The 19,191-nt window shown below is 35.6% G+C and overlaps 2 protein-coding genes across 3 annotated transcripts in view; one reads left to right on the forward strand and one right to left on the reverse strand.

Annotated features, from left to right (window-relative positions):
• Positions 1 to 4,274, forward strand: part of kif20a (kinesin family member 20A) — a 25,418-nt gene extending 21,144 nt beyond the window's left edge. For both annotated transcript variants that reach the window (XM_084137411.1, XM_084137410.1), the window contains exons 18-19: positions 1,801 to 1,938; positions 3,280 to 4,274. In XM_084137411.1, coding sequence (XP_083993537.1) covers positions 1,801 to 1,938; positions 3,280 to 3,627 — 486 coding nt within the window. In that variant the 3' untranslated portion in view covers positions 3,628 to 4,274. The remainder of the gene's footprint in view (positions 1 to 1,800; positions 1,939 to 3,279) is intronic.
• cdc23 (CDC23 (cell division cycle 23, yeast, homolog)) lies at positions 4,264 to 18,529 on the reverse strand. The gene is made up of 16 exons (XM_084137412.1): positions 18,394 to 18,529; positions 17,347 to 17,419; positions 17,060 to 17,197; positions 16,923 to 16,965; positions 16,735 to 16,840; positions 15,874 to 16,006; positions 15,583 to 15,760; positions 14,630 to 14,727; positions 13,867 to 13,948; positions 13,307 to 13,460; positions 6,688 to 6,807; positions 6,527 to 6,602; positions 6,373 to 6,434; positions 6,218 to 6,296; positions 5,995 to 6,114; positions 4,264 to 4,586 (listed from the first exon to the last, which is right to left on the reverse strand). Exons 1-16 carry the CDS (start codon positions 18,501 to 18,503, stop codon positions 4,419 to 4,421), a joined length of 1,740 nt encoding a protein of 579 aa, XP_083993538.1. The 5' UTR covers positions 18,504 to 18,529; the 3' UTR covers positions 4,264 to 4,418.
• Between the last annotated feature and the right edge of the window lie 662 nt (positions 18,530 to 19,191).

Below are 19,191 nucleotides of genomic sequence, written 5' to 3' on the forward strand. Positions count from 1 at the left end.
TCCAGTAATTTCTTTAGGCATCCACTCAAATTCGCCATGTTGACCAACCGAAAGCTGCTTGGTTTCAGCATATGTGGTGTTTTGTGCATCACTACACTCAATGGACCTTTTTTTTCCCCCTGCAAAATTTTGATAATGTGACTGTGCCTCAAGGAATTTGGCAAATTCTGAAATCAACAGCAGGGCTGTACAACTAATCAAATCATGAAATTAACTAGTTTGTGACTATTAATATGTTCTGCTTGTCTCGGGCCCTGTTTACACCTGGTATTAAGATGCGTTTTGGTCGATCGGATCACAAGTGGACGACGCTAAATACAGGTGTAAACGGTCTAAAACGTTTGGAGCTTGTCCACTTTTGACCACTTCCATAGGGAGTCGAAAACGCATTCGACCTTATTGCTTTCGTAGTGTAAACGCTCATGTGGTCGAATGTGTTGACCACAACTGACCTAATGCGTAAACATTATGGGAAGCGCTCTAGCCAGATGGGATCTAAACTTTGGCAGAAGACCTACGTTTTGTTTGAAGACGAAAAACATACCAAGTAGGGCTGAACGATTTTGGAAAATAATCTAATTGCGATTATTTTTTTTAAGCTCTTTATCTTCTGTTTTATTCAACAAAGACAAGTAATCGTTGTAAAGTAGGGATGGGAATCTTTAGGCACCTCACGATCCGATTCCAAAACTATTCTTGATCTACTTTTTTTTTTCTTATGTATTTTTTTAAGTTTTATTAATACAATTAATTAAGTAATTAAATAAAGTTAAGTACTTTTTAAAATTACACAAAAAAAATGTAATAAACAATTGCATGTTAAGAATTTTAAATGGCTAATATAGCTTCAAAAAGCAAGGAAATAACAAAGAGGAACAATTACACGCAATAAACAAAGTGCTTTTAGTATTTGAGTGTATCTAGCCGAAACGTTTTCCTTTCAAGAGCTGTGAGTGACTTTTTCTTTTTCTCATCTTTACTCTTTTTTTTTTTTCTCGTTTATTATTACTGATGACATCATAGACAGCAGGAGATCCCATAAGCTGCGTTCACACCAATGTACAGCTCTCTTGTGAAATATAAGATGTGGTTTGGCCCGTCTGGACAATTTTTAATCCCTTACATGACTGTGATGACCGTGATACTCAAGCATGCGTGATGCTTGTGGTGTTTTCTGCGATTGCCGTCTCACTGTCTAAGGACAGTCCAGGTCAACTTCATCTCCAGAGCTGCTCTTCACCAGCATTTCATTTGATACTGTTGTCAAATACAGCACAGAAACTCAAATGTCTTCACTAAAACCTGCTGAAATACATTAGCCTACTACTGTATAGGAAAGTACTTGTCAAATTAGTAATGATTTAATACATTTCTATTAAATATATAAAACAGAATTCAGAAATATTAAAACGGACAATACCAAATTTAGGGAAAAAACAGAGTTCATAGGGCCCTAACCCTGTTGACTTTATAGTAAATGTACAGTTCATCAGTGCACAATATTTCAAAAACAAGATTCAGTTTGTTAACTTTAATGCATCAGGCATCATGTATCAACTAACAATGAACAACATTTTTAAAGCATTTATTAATCTTGGCTATAACATTTATTATTTCATGTTCGTTCATAATACATTGGGTGGAAATGTTTCTAGCTAATAAGTGTTCTTGTTGTAGACGAAGTCCCTCCAGGAGGCGCTTGATGGCATAAAGTCTATTCCTCCACTGTTGACTATTTGCATGATAGTCCCATTATATACAGAATTTGTCCTGTGTAACGAGTGTGTGTTTTGTGTGTAGAACCTGAAGCAGCTGCGGATGGAGCTTCAGATGCTGGGTGTTAAGCTGCAGTCGGGAGAAAGAGCGTGCTGCCGTAACACAGATGGAGAGAAACTCCGTCACGCGCTCTCCTCAGCAGACAGCAAACTCGCCAAACAGGTAAAGAACACCAATACACTTTCAGTCACGTCATGTTTACATAAATTCACCCAACATTTAGAGTTTGCACATTACATTTAAAGGGGACCTATTATACTTTTTTGACTTTACCTTTCCTTTAGTGTGTAATAGCTGTTAGTGCATGTAAACAATCTGCAGTGTTACGTCAATTATAAGGATTTTTTTTTGAACATTAAATCTTGTAAACCTGTTCTAGTAGACCACCTGAACAAAATTATGTTGCTGTGATTTAAGTTCACTTACATTAGTTTGATTGTAATAAAAAGGGAAAAAAAAACGTTTTTTAGCTATTAATGAGGGTATTCAATAGGGCTGGGTATTGACACAAATTTCACGATTTGATTTCAGTTCATTATCGATTAATTTGGATATCAGGTACATTACATGGCAAATTTCCTCAAGGAAAGAAAAATGTCAACTAATGCTGTAAACTATGCAGGGAGTTGGTTGGGACTACATTACTATAATACTGAAGGTTTAAATGGACTGATTGGTATACAAACACTTAAATTACACAAGGAACTTTATAATCAAGTTATAATACTAACTTTATAATTGCATAATGTTTCTAGTCCAATTTGTTTTTTTAAATATAACCATTTAAATGGTGGCTTTCATAAAAACTTGACTGATTTATTTAAACATGCATTAAATATTGAAAAACAGTAAAAAAATAATACAATTTTTTAATATGTATATAAAAATGTGTAAAAATACTCTCACGGTATTGAGATATTGTTTGAATTTCATAATAAAATGGACAGAATTTAAATCTTTTATTTCAAAATAAACTGCACAAAGCCTTGTGATTTATTGGATGGGACGTGCGCTACAGTGTTCTGTACATTCATCAGTTGAAGACAGCATAGACTAAAAGATTGATTCTTGATATTTAAAAAAATCATAAATTTCATAAGTTCATAAAAATGAGAATTGATTAAAATTGATGAATCTTTTTTTAAATACCCAGCCCTAGTATTCAACCCAAGTTGACATGTCTGCCTGGAGAGTCGGTCTGTACTACATCAACACCTTTCCCTCTTTGTTTCTTCCTATATTCTCTCTTAAACCCCTTTCACTCTAATTTAGACTGGTCATATTTACTAAGAACAAAATCCAAACAATGACATGCAAAAGATTCACATGCATCCCTTGCTCTTAATTCCTTTCCTAACATGCTGTTTCTTGTTCTAAACCTCCTGACTTAAACCAGATTTGATCTAATTGGTGTGATTTGATAAGAATTAACCACAGGTGATTCCAGTTTCCACCACACCTTTTGCCCTCTGGCCTCTCTAACCCTGTTCGCTGCGTCTGTAGGCTCAAATGCTGGTGGAGCTGCACACCAGCCTGCAGCTGGTCAAAGTAGACCTGCGTAAGAAAGACGAGATGCTCGGTCAGTATCAGAGCGCTCAGCCGCCTCAGGCCCCCACGGCACCCGGATCCTGCAAGAAGAGGGGCTGCGGGGTAGCGGTAGCTTATGTGGAGAACCAGCCTCCTGAAAAACGGCCCTTCTTCCGCTCACTGTTCCCCGCCCGCACGCCCTCAAAGACCCCCTCGCGACAGGCCCGGCAGAGACCCGAAGTCAACACGCCCTACGCCCGCGTGTTGCGCTCGCGCCAGCCCTCTCCTCCGTCCACTCCCATCCAGCTCAGAGTCAAGTATTAAGAGCTGGACACTGCGACATTTTAAAGCCGCTTGCTTTTCAGTCTTTAAGTTTGTTTTTAGACAAGTCTTTTAATATAATCAGGTGGCCTTGGTGCATAAATGGGCCTTATATTGATGACAATGATTGTTTTCTTTCCTTTTTTACTGAAAACATTGTATAGGTTTTCAGGCGTTTAATTTGTGCTCAAGGTTTCCATTGTAAATAGAAAAACATGGTCATTGACTACTGTCATTTACAGTCTTGTTTTTTTAACACGTGTACATGTATGTATTATGCAAACCAAATACAAGATACAAAGATAAAAGTAGTGCTTCCAAGTTATTAACCTGCATTCAGTGTTTCCCAAATGTATAATAAATCTGAGCATTACTCCAGTCCATGCTATGCATATTTCATGGTTGCTGCTTCATACTTGGCAAGGTTCAGTGTTATTGTCACCAAATAAACATACGTTTTTTCCCTTATGTTTGTAAGTAGCCAAATGCACAGGTTTAAGCACTACATTGTGTTGGCTGCTCTTTTGCACATTTTGCATGAGTTTGGTCATGTTCGTTTTATGGTTTGTCACTTTTCAATGTCTTTTCTCTACACTGTATAATCTCAACTGAATGGGTGAGTTTTTTGTAATAAAACATTCAACCTTCAATGTTTTAGCATTTTATTTAACACAATGGCCACCTTTGTCTGTACAGGCAGTTATTTACAATGTAGCGTACGGGAACATAAAGATGATCAAAGCATCAAAATTGAATGAAGTTTCTAAAACCGACCCGTCGGCGACTGGGATGAGTTAGGGTGTAATAGACGACAGGTCGAGTGGAGATACTCTCCTGACTGGAGTGGTGTTGTTGGACAGAGGGTTGAAGACGCAGGGTAAAGACAGGTCTGTAGATGAAGGCTCTCCTTGCTCCCGCACCGCAGAGATTTGTCTTAACAAAGCCTTGCCTTCCTCTCGTGCCTGAAAAGAAGCAAGCAAACAAGTTCGACTAGTAGTGCTAGTTTATTAAGTGAGAAAGCAAGCTATATTGAACATCTACAAAGAGGAAATAAATGACCAGAAATTGACTAAGCTATCTTTCACCAAACATGGGGTGTCAGAGTAGTCCTTGCTGTAGAATATAGCCAAGTGTTCTGCACACGTTTTAAAGTGAAACCAAAACATCTTGATCGACTCCCTCTGGTGGCTGGCTTTACATGTATTTGGATGGGATGTAAGCCTAACTAAAAAAAAATAATCATTTTATTCCAAAGATGGTTTCTGTCATTTTAGGTCGTTTTTAATCACGCTGATGTATATTTAAGTGATAGTTTTTCCAAATAAGTTTGGTTTTAGTTATTTGATGCTATAAAACAGGGTGTGAAGTCCTGATTGCCAGCTGTGCTTGTGATTGAGTCTATGGGTGGGATCTTGATACAGGATCACTACTGCAAACTCTGCCTCCAAATGATGTAACTGGCACACAATGTCAACCACCATTTCTGGGATTATTTTGGCTTCATTTTTAAACAATGGAAGAAAGTGGAGACACGTCATCCTTTCTTTTCTTTAGTCTATGGTTATCCACCTTGTTTTTCAGGTAAGTGCGGGCAAGCACTTATTTTTGTAAGCCTGTTATGCTGCTTGATATTGCAAATTGATATTTCTTACCATATTATTTTAATTAAGTTTCTTAATTATAAACATGCTGGTTTGTAGCACACACAGTTTTATAGTTTACTGCACTTTTATATATTGTATAAGAAAACTCCTTACTTCTGTATTGAAAAATAAGGTGGATAGCCCAACCAGAGATTCCTAATTATGTTGGAGGCTTTAGTGTGCTACACCTTTTCTAACTGATCAGACTAACGGGTTTACTAGCGAAGCCTAACAACTAGCCTAGGACATGCTAGCAAAATGTTAAAACGTGCTGACAATGTGATAAATCATGTTGGCAACATGTTAAAACATCTTAACAATGTGTTAGCAACGTTGCTAAATCGTGCTATCAATGCCTAACAAAATGATAAACTGTTAAGAAAATGCTAAACCATGCTAAGAACTTCTAGAAATATTAAAACATGCTAGTCAAAACATTCTAATCAGTTACAGAACAACATAAATGTCAAAACATGTTAGCAACTAGCAACATGCTAGTAACACTTACATATGAAAGTGTCAATGAACGTCAATATGTCTGTCTTACAGATTGCATGGCTTTAACATCTTCAAGCTTTTAAATCTTACAAATCCTTAAAACCTGCAAACTTAAAGCTTTTTAACTTACTTTCTGGCTAAATTATTTTGATCAAAGTCTGCAAACTTTATTATCTTAATGAATCTGAAATAATATCATAATGAAGGGTGATGAACGGAAGACACTCACGTCATTGTAGTCGCAGCAGCGCTGAGCGCAGAGAGACGCCTCATCGTACAGTCTGTTCTTGAAGTAGTACTGGCCTAGATAACGCAGAGCGGTGCTCACCTCAGCATGCTCCAGCTGCTCCTGAGATCGAAAAGACATATTTCTTCTAATCATGTGACTATTAACATCAAATCAGATCTTGATGTTACTGTACGGATGACGTGCAAAAACTCCAGTAACTTACACCACATGAGAAAATATCCTGGATGTAGATTATGTAGCACTGTGCAGCGTCGTCAGATTCATTCAGTTGCTCGTGAAGCCTAAAAGCAAACATACAGTTTCACCAAAACGGGCAACGACGACACTGACCATTATCCTGAACCAAACCTCACTCACTTTGCCAGCTTTAGAAGAGCCATTCTCTCCACATCCCCGACCGAATAAGCCCTCCAGTAACACTGAACCCACAAAAACAAAGAATCATTGAAAACAATTTCACATTCTGAGAGAAAATGATCTATTCCAGTGCTGAATAATCATAACTGTTCACCTTTTTGGCCTCAACTTGCTGAGACAGTTTCTCGTAACATTCACCGAGAGCTACAAGCATTCGCGAGTCGTTAGGCCTGATACAAACACAGCATAAGTGAACTTTCTCGGGTCTATATTGCATAAAACGGACCAAATGATTGGTGTACATGATGCACTCACCTGAGTTGATGGGCCTTCCTGTAGTAGTAGAGCGAGTAGAAAGGCATTTTGAGGATCTCGTAGGTCTGTCCGAGTCCGTACCAGGCCCGGTAGTCCCTTTTGTTCACTTCAATTGCATGTCTAAGAGACAGAAGAGACAATGCATTACATTAATGTTTAGGCTAAAAATGTAGCACTTACTTTACTTCTTAACATGAATACAACAATTCAGTATGACTTCCTGGTCCAAACAAATTGAAAAATAAAATAATAAAATTTGAAGTAATTCTATATGCAAATTATATATATATATATATATATATATATATATATATATATATATATATATATAATTATTATTATTATTATTATTATTATAAAATAGTTATTTTTTAAAGAAATCTCAACAAGGCTACATTAATTTCAGCAAAAATAGTCAAAACAGTACTACTGTAAAATATTATTACAATGTAAAAGAACTGTTTTCTATTTGAATAGATCTTAAAATGTCATTTATTCCTGTGATGCAAAGCTGAATTTTCAGCATCATTACTCCAGTCTTCAGTCACATGATCCTTCAGAAATCATTATAATATGATGATTGGCTGCTCAAGAAACATTTCTTTTTATTATTAGTGTTGAAAACAGTTGTGCTGCTTAATATTTTGGTGGAAAACCATGATACATATACATATATGTGTGTGTGTGTGTATATATACATATGTATGTATATGTATATATACATATGTATGTATATGTATATATATATATATATATATATATATATATATATATATGTGTATATATATATATATATATGTGTATATATATATATATATATATATATATATATATATATGTATATATATATATATATATATGTATATATATATATATATATATATATATATATATATATAAAAAAAAGCAGAAGTTTTGCCAGTTTGCTGGTCTGGAGCGGAAACACGTCAGCAATGATCTTAGAGAAGCAATTGTTGCTTGTAACAATGACATGGTGTAATGTCTTGTGGTGTTGTTCATCTGAGGTTTTATTTTCCTCATTTTAAGACCTGTTAAATGCCAGATGATTTTTTTACTATGTCCTGATACGTAAAACCATAGAATTCAAAAGGGTGTACTTTCTATTCACATTAATAAATAATAAAATTAACAAAGAAATATCTTACGATTACTTTAATACATATGATTGTACTGTAAAATTGTACTGTATATTATATTATAACATTATAACACAAGATATGTTATAATAAAAGTATCATCAGAATTATTATTGTTATATTATTTTACAGAACAACAGTAAAATTACAATAGGGTCATTTCGTGTCAAATCAGCCAAATTGCGGAAACTTCCCCGGCTCAAATCTTTGATTTTGTCAATATTTTTTCTGAAGAAAGAAAAAGATAAATAGTGATGAAAGCCAAAATATTAAATGTAATGGCTGTAATCCACTATTTTGTAGAGGGGGGTCAAAATTAAAATTTTCACCTCAAATTTGGAGCCAAATTACAGGGGGTAAAAATTACTTTAGAAAGAAGGCCGCATCATTATTTATTTATTTTTACACAGAGATTGGTAGGTCTATTAGTAAAATCTGTTGACTTTAGCAATCTTTGTATCATTGTATGCTAACGGTGACAGTTCAAAAATGGGAAAAAGCACTTCTTGTGTATTTTGCCCCAAGTTTGCATGCCTGTAACTCAAGTATTATTAAAGATACCTTATATTTTGGTTTTTAACAAACATTTCTTTTGGTATCTTCATTTTAAAGGCCCCATAAGGTACAATGCCAGAGATATTGAGATCTTAATGTTGCTCCATGAGTAAATTGGTCAATTTACACATTTTAAGTGGTCAAAAACCAAATGTGGGTCACTTTACATACAGTTTATATCATTTTCTTTTAAAGCAGAATATCTGAACAACAATAATGTTGAAACTAGATATACATCTTATTTTTTTCTATCAACACAACTGCATAGAACATACCTGTCTGATTGCCATAAATATTACTTTTCCAAAGATTGTGTGCTACATATTAAAGATATCTCAATATGATTTTAGATTCTAGTTCTTAAACTTTCCTTTTGAAAGGCCCTATATGGTTCAATCCCATAGATATGGGAATCTCAATGCGAGTCATTTTCAATGGTCAAAACACAAATGTGGTTCACTTTGCACAACGCTGATACTTTTTGCATTTAAAGGGGAATGTCTGAAGAATAAATAATGTTGAAACTAGAAATGCATGTTGTTTCCCTATATCAAAATAATTGCATACAACATACCTCTCTGAGTGCCAAAAATCCCCTGAAATGGTCAAGCTGAGGCACATAACTTGCCCTCAAAAGTGTATTTATATGAATCTATATTTGAATCAGTTTCAGTGATATTTAAAAGAAAGGATTTTGTTAATTTTAACAGCTTCCGAAGCTAGCAAGAGTTCAAATACGCAGTATCGTAATTACGTTACCCCATTGACATCCCAATATCTCCAGGATTGAACCATATATGGCCTTACAAATTAAGATTCCAAAAGAAAAGTTTCATAAGAACAAGAATCTAAAATGACATTAAAATATCTTTAACACTCATAAACGTCAGAAAAATATATTTTTTGGCACTCAGCGAGAGGTGTTGTATTCAATCGTTTTGATAGAGGGAAACAAGATTGATCATATGATAAAATCTATTTTATTTCTCATTTATTATTTGATCGTCTGATAAAATTGATTTTATCATCTGACTGGATCTCCTAGCATGAGTACGAGTTGGTGAATTGGTGATGCTTCGCAAGGCATAAACAGAGAGGTGAGTCTTCTGGGTGTTGCGGATAGTTTGAGTCTGTGAGCTAGCCTACATCTTGCGGACCCAACTCTTTCTTATTTTGGCTCGAGACAAAGAAAGAGCTGGGCCATATGACAATCACGTCCGGATTGGTGGACAATTGTCCCATAAAGGGAGTGATTGCCGTGGTTAGTGAGTGTGCGCTCCAGTCGGGAATCATTGCTTCGTCAAAGGGACCTTTATTTGGGATGTAGTCTCCATGTTCCTAAGACTCAACAATCAGCAATAACAGAGATACACCTTGCTATATAAATTATAATTGGAGATCCAGTAGTCAGCAGACATAAGGCACGTTTCGAATACAGATTTGCGCAAAACTTTTGCGATTTTTTTCTAAATGTCGACAAAAAACTATTGCGAAATGACGGCGTTTCCATAAACCGATGTTATGCGACTAAAACTTAATTTTTTCTCTCGCGATAAGTAAAATCATTCCAAAAACCATGGCAACGGACGTTGGTAGGTTTATGTACTATAATCCCAGCCACTGCACTAGCCATTATTATTAATCGAAGGAGATGTGTGTGTGTTTTCAAAGCATTAATGGTAAGGAACGACCCTTATACTTGTGAGCGGCACATATGAGGTGTTTCTGGGTGTTTCTCCCTCAGATCTGCTTCGAGGTCTTGATTGTGGCATTTATTTGAAGTTTAGAATCCATTATTCCTGTAATTCTTTTGTCTTTCATGAATTTAATAAAGAGCTCTGTCTCGTATTCTGTCCAAACACACCGCGTCATCTACGTCAGGTGACCTGTAAATGCGCAAAAGCTGTATCCATTGCAGTTTTGCGAAATATTTCTTTTTCGAATTGCCTGAAAAACCACCTCATGCGAGCGTAAGAACTTTTTGGCGATAAATGGGAGTTTTTGCGAAATTGACATGTTTCTATTGGCCGTATTTTCAATTCGCAATTTCGATTTGCGCAATTTGAAGGGTAATGGAAACGCAGCTATAGTTGCAGTAAGAGAAATAATATTTCTTTCATAATCAGGATTTAAAGTTTAATAAAGAAACATAACATGAACAGTTATAGCCAATACTTAATAACAATATCACTTATTTCTAATATTTCTAAATAAAATCTAAGTCACACTCTGAGTAAAATATTCTTGCCTAAGGAAAAGCAAAGTGATCGAGAGCTCTCTTTCTATAAGACAAATCGCAAAAGAGCAAAGGTCTGAGTCCAAAGTAAGACTAACCTATACAGAAAATATGTCTTCCTTTTCTACAGTTAACTTAGATAAGCGAAGCCAAGTTCCTCTTTTCATTGTATATTGAAACAAGGCAGCCCCACCAGAAACAGCAACAAGATTAGACATCTGGCTTCTGTGGTTTCGCACCCCTGGGGTGAGTGTACAGTTTCTTATTTTGTTCTTGACCATATGAGACAGAAAATTGTTAGTCTCAACACATACATACACATTAGTATTTAAAAGAAGCGTCTCTTGCACCCTTTCCCCCACATGCTAGATGTCTTTCCTGCTGACATAAGATAACATCTTTAGCACTTTAACAAAAACATTTGTTCCATTGTGGTCTGTCTAGTGGAAACTTCTGCTCGCATCTTACAGAAAGAACAAAAGGTTAACTACATAGAGACATCAAGATTAATAAGTGAAAAGAGCATTGAACATACATTTCAAATGATAATAATGATAAACACAACCAACTATTTATTAAAGATATGATTAATTAGATTTGATTAAAGATAAAACAAACAAGAGATATCATTTTTTCCCCCTTTTTTCTGCTTCATCAAAGATACATTTCTAGTTTCAGTATTATTTGTTCTTCAGACATTCCTCTTTAAACACTATGAGTTATCAGTTATTTGAAAAGTTGAAATGGTTGGTTTTTGACCAATGGAAATTAGCTCAATTTAACAATTTGAACATGGAGTCGCATTGGGATCCCCATATCTATGTGATTGAACCATATTGGGCCTTAAAAATGAAGATTTCAAAAGAAAAGTTTAATAAGAATTAGAATCTAGAAGGATATTAAGATATCTTGAATACTTACAGGCATGCAAACTTTGGAAAAATAATATTTATGGCACTCAGACAGGTATATTCTATGCAATTGTGTTGAGAGAAAAAAAAAACTAGATACATTTCTAGTTTCAACATTATTTGTTGTTCAGATATTCCCTCTTTAAAAACATTTTTTTTTTAAATAAACTATGTAAAGTGACCCAAATTTGGTTTTTGACACCTGAAAATGTGTACAATTGACCAATTTACTCATGGAGCAACATTAAGATCTCAATCTCTCTGGGATTGAACCATATAGGGTGTTTTAAATTAAGATACCAAAAGAAACGTTTGTTAAGAACCAGAATCTAAAAGGATATTAAGGTATCTTTAATAATTCTTGAGTTACAGGCATGCACAAGAAGTACTTTTTCCCATTTTTGAACTGTCACCGTTGGCATATAACGCAACAAAGATTGCTGAAGTCAACAGATTTTACTAAGGGTGTATTCACACCTGACTTGTTTGGTTTGATTGAATCGAACTCAAGTTCGTTTCCCCCCCTTGGTGCGGATCTTTCTGGCAGGTGTGAATACAGCAATCGCACTCGGGTGCGGACCAAACAACCGCACCGAGACCCAGCTGAAGAGGTGGTCTTGGTCTGGTTCCAAACGAACTCTGGTACGGTTCGTTTAAGGTGTGAACATGAACTGACCCAATTGATTTGTACTATGTAATTTTGGGGTGATGAAATGCCTATATGCTACATTAATCTGTGATCCGTCCGGACCAGCTGCCACACGGTTTGGTACCCATGTGATTCGCGGATTAACTACTAAATTTAACCATCATAGAGTGAAAGTTGATCAATTGGACGTGTTCAAACAATTTTAAACGCAAAAGAGCCGAAAATCGGGACCCGAAGTGCGCGCGCACGCATAGAGAGAAAGAGAAAGAGAGAGCGCGCGTTTCAGACAGCACTCGAACACTGAATTGATTCCTCTTTTGCGTTTCCTTGCCCTTGAACAGACACACATGCACACAAAATTATGTTAAAAACTCTTCTACCCATCTCTGCAAGTATTTTCTCAGTTATGTCATGGTTGATGTTTGTAATTTTTTTCGGTCCATACATTCGGTCTTAAAGTGACAGCAGACACCCAATATTCCTACTGTTGTCTGTCATTATTAATATTAATAAAATAACAAAATACAACTTTAAGAAAGATGAAACTATATTTAATTTCTTCAGTGAACAAATAGTGTTATTCTACATTTAGGCTTAATAATTTCTGTAGTCTACCTGAAAACTACTGTTAGACTTTGTATAGACCTGACTCTCATATATAGTATATGTATAGTATTACATCATAAGTTTTAATTTGATTTGATTTGATTTCACTAAAAGCCCTATTACATTCTCACAACCATGCATTGTTACAATTCATAAAAAGGTACCAGGCAACAGGTAAGTACCACCGTTTCAATGATTTTTACTCTCATTTGGCACTTTGAACCCTGGCTAACATGCAGATGTCAGAAGCAATCCATGCATGACATTAGAAAGAAGACATAATATAACTAACTAACATATTAGTTAGAAAACATAACATTTTGCAGTTTATTTAGTAACTGTTTAAGGCAATTTGGCGATTTCAATCATCATACAGTAACACCAAACACCTCCCCTCCCCCCAACCTTTTTTTTTTACCCTCAGATATACGCAATCCGGGTCATATTTTTCAGGTCAGAAAATACGGAGATACATATAAATACAGAAAAATCCCATCCCTGGTACCTGTAGGCCTGAATGGCAGCTGATGTGTTTTTCATCTCCATGTACTCATGACCCATGAGGGTCCAGGCCCCCAAACAGCGCGGATTCAGCTTCAGAGCACGCTGAAAATACAGGGCGGCTTTCTCATGCTGAGACCGCAGACTGTAATAGTTACCTGTGAGTGGACAACAAAACAAACAGTTTTCAGTAGTGACTTAATGGCTGATGTTCAATTTCAAGGACATATTATTATAGACTATGTCTTCCTCAGGCTATTTTATCTTGTTTTTCTTACATCCTCGTTGAAAAAATCCAAAACTTGCTAAACTGGAAGGCACTGTTTTATGCACACACGCTTCCTTGGAAAATTCAACACTCTTATCAACCAACTGTCCAGATCACCGATATTGAGCATAGTGTGTCACTTAACCAGACTTATGACCATCGACACAACATCGTGTCCACTTTACATCCCCTAAGAATCGCGCACTTAAGACAGTAAGAGTTTGTCTGACCGACATGTACAGTGACTAACAATAATTAATTTATATATATCTGACTACATTTTTTCTCATCCTCACCTATGACGCAGCATGTCTCCACTCTGTACTTATCTATCTCCACCAGATTATGGGCCAGATAACTGAGCTCCGGCTTCATGCTCTGAAAAATAAGACAAACAAACAGAGGCTCTTGACACAAAATTATCTACTAAAACCGAAATTCATTTCTACTTGCATTTTCGTATGATCCTATATATTCCAGTTTAATACAATATCAGCAGATAATCTGTCATCTGGAACATTGTAATCTGACCCAAGAAACCATATCCTGCAAGATCCCCCAGCACTGTCCAATCCCCCTTGGACCCAAAAGCAATTCCATTGGCTGAGACAACTTTGTATGGGCACTCTATCCTTTGCCTGATTAGAAATGATAGAAAATCACTTTATGATGACATTTCAGTGTTAAAGTCCACATGAAATGGACAACTGTATTTTCTCCCTTATTCTGATGTATTTTCAAAGAAATATGAGAATTAATGTCTTTTGAATTACGCATCACATAACCAAAGCTAATAATTGTCAAATTTCAAACATTTTCCTTTTTGTCAATCATAAGAAAGGGGCACGTTTTAGCTGAATAAATAATTGGAGAAGCCCTGCATACTTCAACACAGAAGTCTGTTTTTGACTAAAAAATTGGGGCAATTATTTTATTAAATGAAACATATACTTGGATGCATTATTCACAATAAGACCTATAATATACATTTAGAAAATAGATGAATTAATAGTTGATTAATTTCAGGCCAACTTAAACCCCTGATCAACAGTTTCTTACCCGGACATAAAGCAGGTTGGAGAACGTGTCCATGTTTTCGATGCGAAAAGGATCCTGTTCCCGGAGTTCGTTAAACAGATATAAGGCTTGATCAATATCTGGGGAAGAAAAATGGGAAACACTTTACAAGAAGGTTCTGTTAGTTAATGCATATAAATAACATTTACTATCAATGAGAAATACAGTATTTATTCATCTTTGTTAACGTTAGTTAATACAAATTCAACTGTTCGTTTTAGTTCATGTTAGCTGCTAATGAACAGATACAACTTTTTAATTCTAACAATGTATTATTAAATGTTGAAATTAACATGGATAACTAAGGTTGATAAATGTTTTTTTCATTGCTAGTTCAAGTGTAGTTAATTATTGTCAACAACAAATGGAACCTTATTGCAAAGCGTTATCATTTTTAAACACATATTATGATAATACCCTTTCCTCATCCTGTTTTATCTACACAAATACATTTTAAAGATACTTTTTTGATTCAAAATTTACGAGTACATCATGAATCTGTCTTCCAAACTGTGTTTGTCTTATCCTGAATCACTACAGTACACCTACAATATATATATATACATATATATACACATACATATACATACATACATACATACATATATATATATATATATATATGTGTGTGTACACACACATATATAGTAGCTCTGGCTACAATGTTTATCCGCAAGATGCATGCAATTTTGTTCATTAACTGCTAGAGTGTCAAAAGTTACATAGTGTACCTTTAATTATATTATTTATTACACTATAAATCCATATAGCAACATTACACTACATTGTTAATACTATATTGTAATACATTTTAATATAATGATTTTAAAACCTGAAAAAAAAGGTAGTAATATGCTTAAACAATGAGTAAAAGCATAGAAGAACTTCCAGATTTAGGGATATATAATTTGCTGTTTGCTGCAACTAGCGGTCACCTCGTATGTTATGGTAAGCCACGGCGATCTGGGAGATGATGTAGGTGCTCTTGGCAAACCCTGCTTCCATAAGGCTCTGATATTTCTGCAGCGCCTCTTTGATCATCTGCAGTTCAGTGTACATGTGCGCCATGAAGAAATCCCTCACCCAGCAGTCAGGCAGAGACAGGGACTTCAGCTGAGAAAGACAAAACAGAGAAGATATTTCAGTATGTTTGTGTGTCTACTTCAGTGTACCGGCACTGAACTGTAAAGCACGGCAGAGCACAGCTAGTTGGGAAAAATATGGACCATTTCAATGTTGGTGATGAGATTGCAGAGCTCCAGCCATGATCCCCAGTGCAGAGGGAGAGCGTGTGTCGCAGCGACAAAGATCTCTACTGCCTCCTTCAGCAAATCCAGTTTCCGAAGAACCACCCCATAACTGGTGAAAAACAAGATTGTATTAACAAAAACTATAGTTTATTTTAGTATTTTCCTACTATGTGCAACCCAGAACTCACTAGTGTTGGGGAAAGTTACTTTAAAATTGTGTGTTAGATACTTTTTATGGAAAGTAATGCGTTACATTACTTTGATGTTACTTTTCCACACCTGGGCTGGGCTTGCTTGTTTGCTTTTTTTAATAACCCCCCAAAAAAATTCTATTTTTGACATATGTAAAGGCACTTTCACACCAAAAGTGAAATAAATAAGCCTCAGGCTGAAAGAAATGCTAATTCACACATGTACAGTAGAGGGCGCAACTCAAACTGATTTTTCAGATGTGCTGCCGTTCTGGAAGAATAGGACGCATGAGAAGAAAGTTCAACACTCTTACTTCAGCAATAAAAACAAAAAAAGCATTTTTGCTAATTAGTATGATTGAATTATCAACGGTCAGTTTTTATTCATTTGGAGAAATACTGAATATGTGAAAAGCGAGACAGAACTGCAATAGGCATCATGTTCACAGCGCACACAACACCTTAATCACGATTTCTCTCAACATGGGGACAGGAGGGCTGTCAGAAATGGGAAAACCAAGTAACTTGCGTTACTTATTTGAAAAAGTAACTCAGATATTCAAAAGTAATGCGTTACTTTACTAGTTATTTGAAAAAGTAATCTGATTACTTGTAATGTGTTACCCGAACACTGTTTGATACATACAGATAGAGAGCAAATCCATCCAGCTCTCCGGCACTATGTTTTTTGCTCAATTCCACCCGAAGTTCTCGCAGGGCTTCGTTTCGGACCTGACCCTTTTCCAATGGACCTGCAACCAAATACATGTTTATGATGGGAGCAGAGGAGACCGTCTGTGCTGGAGACACTGTTTAAAATGTTTTTTTTCTTACCAAGGCTATCAACTGTCTCGTCATCTTTCTTCTTTTCCCCTGACTGAGTGAACGAAAAAGAATATAGGTTCTTCCACATTTCATCTCCAAACAGAAGGGATAGAAAACATGTACAAAACAATGATGAAACATCTTACTAGGTAGCGTGAATACATATAAAGGAAATATGCTTTCTGACTGCGGCAGCCACGGAGAAAATATGCAGCTCGATCATATTCCTTCAGGTCAAAATATGATTTGGCCAGACAAAGAGCATCCAAATCTTGAGCGTCCTCCTGGAAGAAAGGGCAAGACGGTCAACGTTTACCTGCATATCTTCAAGCAAAAGAGATTATCTACACCTGTTATTATTAACATCTAAAAATATATTATAGCCAGCTCTACACTGTCTTATACCGGGAGCAAGACAGAAGTTCAGACTGACCTCAGTTAGCTCCGGTGGTGGAGGGATCTCATTCAGAGGAAGGGTCTCCAAAGAAAATGCCAGTTCAGATGCCCTGAAACATAAATTACAGGTATATTGTATTTTTTAAACACTGCAGAGCAATACATAAAATCTAATATACAGTAGTCAACATCTGATGTGGATCAAAACCTTTCATCAAAGTTATACATGAATTTTGAACAATACTCGTTCTTGTCTTAGGACAACTTTGATGAACTTTTTTTGATCCACTTGAAATGTTGACTACTATATATGTGCATAAAACAGATTATATATGTGTGCATAAAACAGATTATATAGGCCTATGTGCATAAAACATTATATATATATATATATATATATACACACACACACACCCCACCTATCTATATTTCTAATATTCCTTGAGTAAGTAGCCTATACTTAGCAATCAGTCTCATTTTGTTCTGATTCTATATGTGGAAACTACATTTAACATACATTCAGTAGACATTTAGCAATACACACTGTAAATTATTAAGACATTATTAAATAACAGCACACAATATTTCAAACAGCACAATACACTATAAAACAAACATACAGCACAGTGTTGAACGAAGCAGAACAAAGATGAATATGATCAGTACATTTAGTTATCTTCTTGTCCTGGACCACCAATACTATGGTAAATATTTACTATGGTGCAGAATGATTGTTATATTTATTCTTTACATGGTACACCAATGTCTTTCAAAGAATATAGTTTTAAAGGTATCACTGTGTTATAACGGTACGTCAAACAACATGGCATTGCCAGGGTAGGTGTTAATGTATGAAAGCCCCAACATGTTACAGACGCAACTAAATCACGTGCAGAAACATGTCTATGTATGCAGAAACATGTCTATGTATGCAGATGACCAGGCTTTGAGATACAGCCACAATTTCTGTTTATTTCATTGTGTTAGCTGTCATGCTAACTAACTGTCACCCATTAAGACAATGCAATTAAATAACTGGCTGCATTCTTGATATGTGTTGAATTATAAATATAACTGCTTTTACCATTTCACGCTGTGGACGAGTCCTCTTTCCTTACACTGCGCTATAATAGAAATAAGTTGCTTTTTAATTTGAACCAAGTCACCAAACTCACTGCTGCGCGTAGCCGCCATTTTTCATAAATACGTCATGCCGACGCAACCACAGGCGCAAGAGCTGATTGGTCAAACTGGTGGATCAGAGAAGAGCGTAGCAGAAATAAAGATAGGCTACACCTTTTTCGTACTTTTAGTTTAAAATCTAAAAGAAATGTTATCTTGTTGACTGGCTTGTAATGAAACATCTGTGAGACGTTATTTATGATAATTTCTTTTATGCCTTTTTAATTATGATGTTTACACGATGGAATTTCACGTAGGCTATAGAATCTGTCAAATAAACATTAATAATAGTCTGACTTAACTTATTTTAAATGACTTATTGCATTATATTTAAAACAAGTGATGCAATACTTATTTAATATGGCAAGTTTCTTCAGTGAATATTTATTTAGGGTATATTTAAATATAGCCTAGGCCTACATCTGAATTATAAAATATATTTAATGATGCAATAGCAGGCCACCGTTTTATTATAAAATGTCCATAAACATATAAATGCGTGTGTGTGTCACATTTTGATGTTGAAGTGTGAACAAAACATATTTAAGCATGAATTTCCATAAACACATGGTTTATCCAAAGTAGCCTCTTTTAGACCTCTCTAATTTACCAAAATGGCTGTATTCTCCGTTCCTCTGTCTTTGAAGTTCAGTCTGTTGTTCATTATCATTGCCAAACCCCTTGGTTGCCCCTTTCCAGG

The sequence above is a fragment of the Abramis brama genome, assembly GCF_963993115.1.
Source record: "Abramis brama genome assembly, chromosome: 15".
Taxonomy (NCBI): domain Eukaryota; kingdom Metazoa; phylum Chordata; class Actinopteri; order Cypriniformes; family Leuciscidae; genus Abramis; species Abramis brama.

Coding starts and splice junctions, on each gene's coding strand:
- cdc23 (XM_084137412.1), bottom strand. CDS start 18,503: ATGGCGGCTACGCGCAGCAGTGAGTTTGGTGACTTGGTTCAAATTAAA. Junction 16,966..17,059: donor ATATGTATTCACGCTACCTA/GTAAGATGTTTC, acceptor TCGTTCACTCAG/TCAGGGGAAAAGAAGAAAGA. Junction 6,115..6,217: donor AGGATATTTTCTCATGTGGT/GTAAGTTACTGG, acceptor TTTCGATCTCAG/GAGCAGCTGGAGCATGCTGA.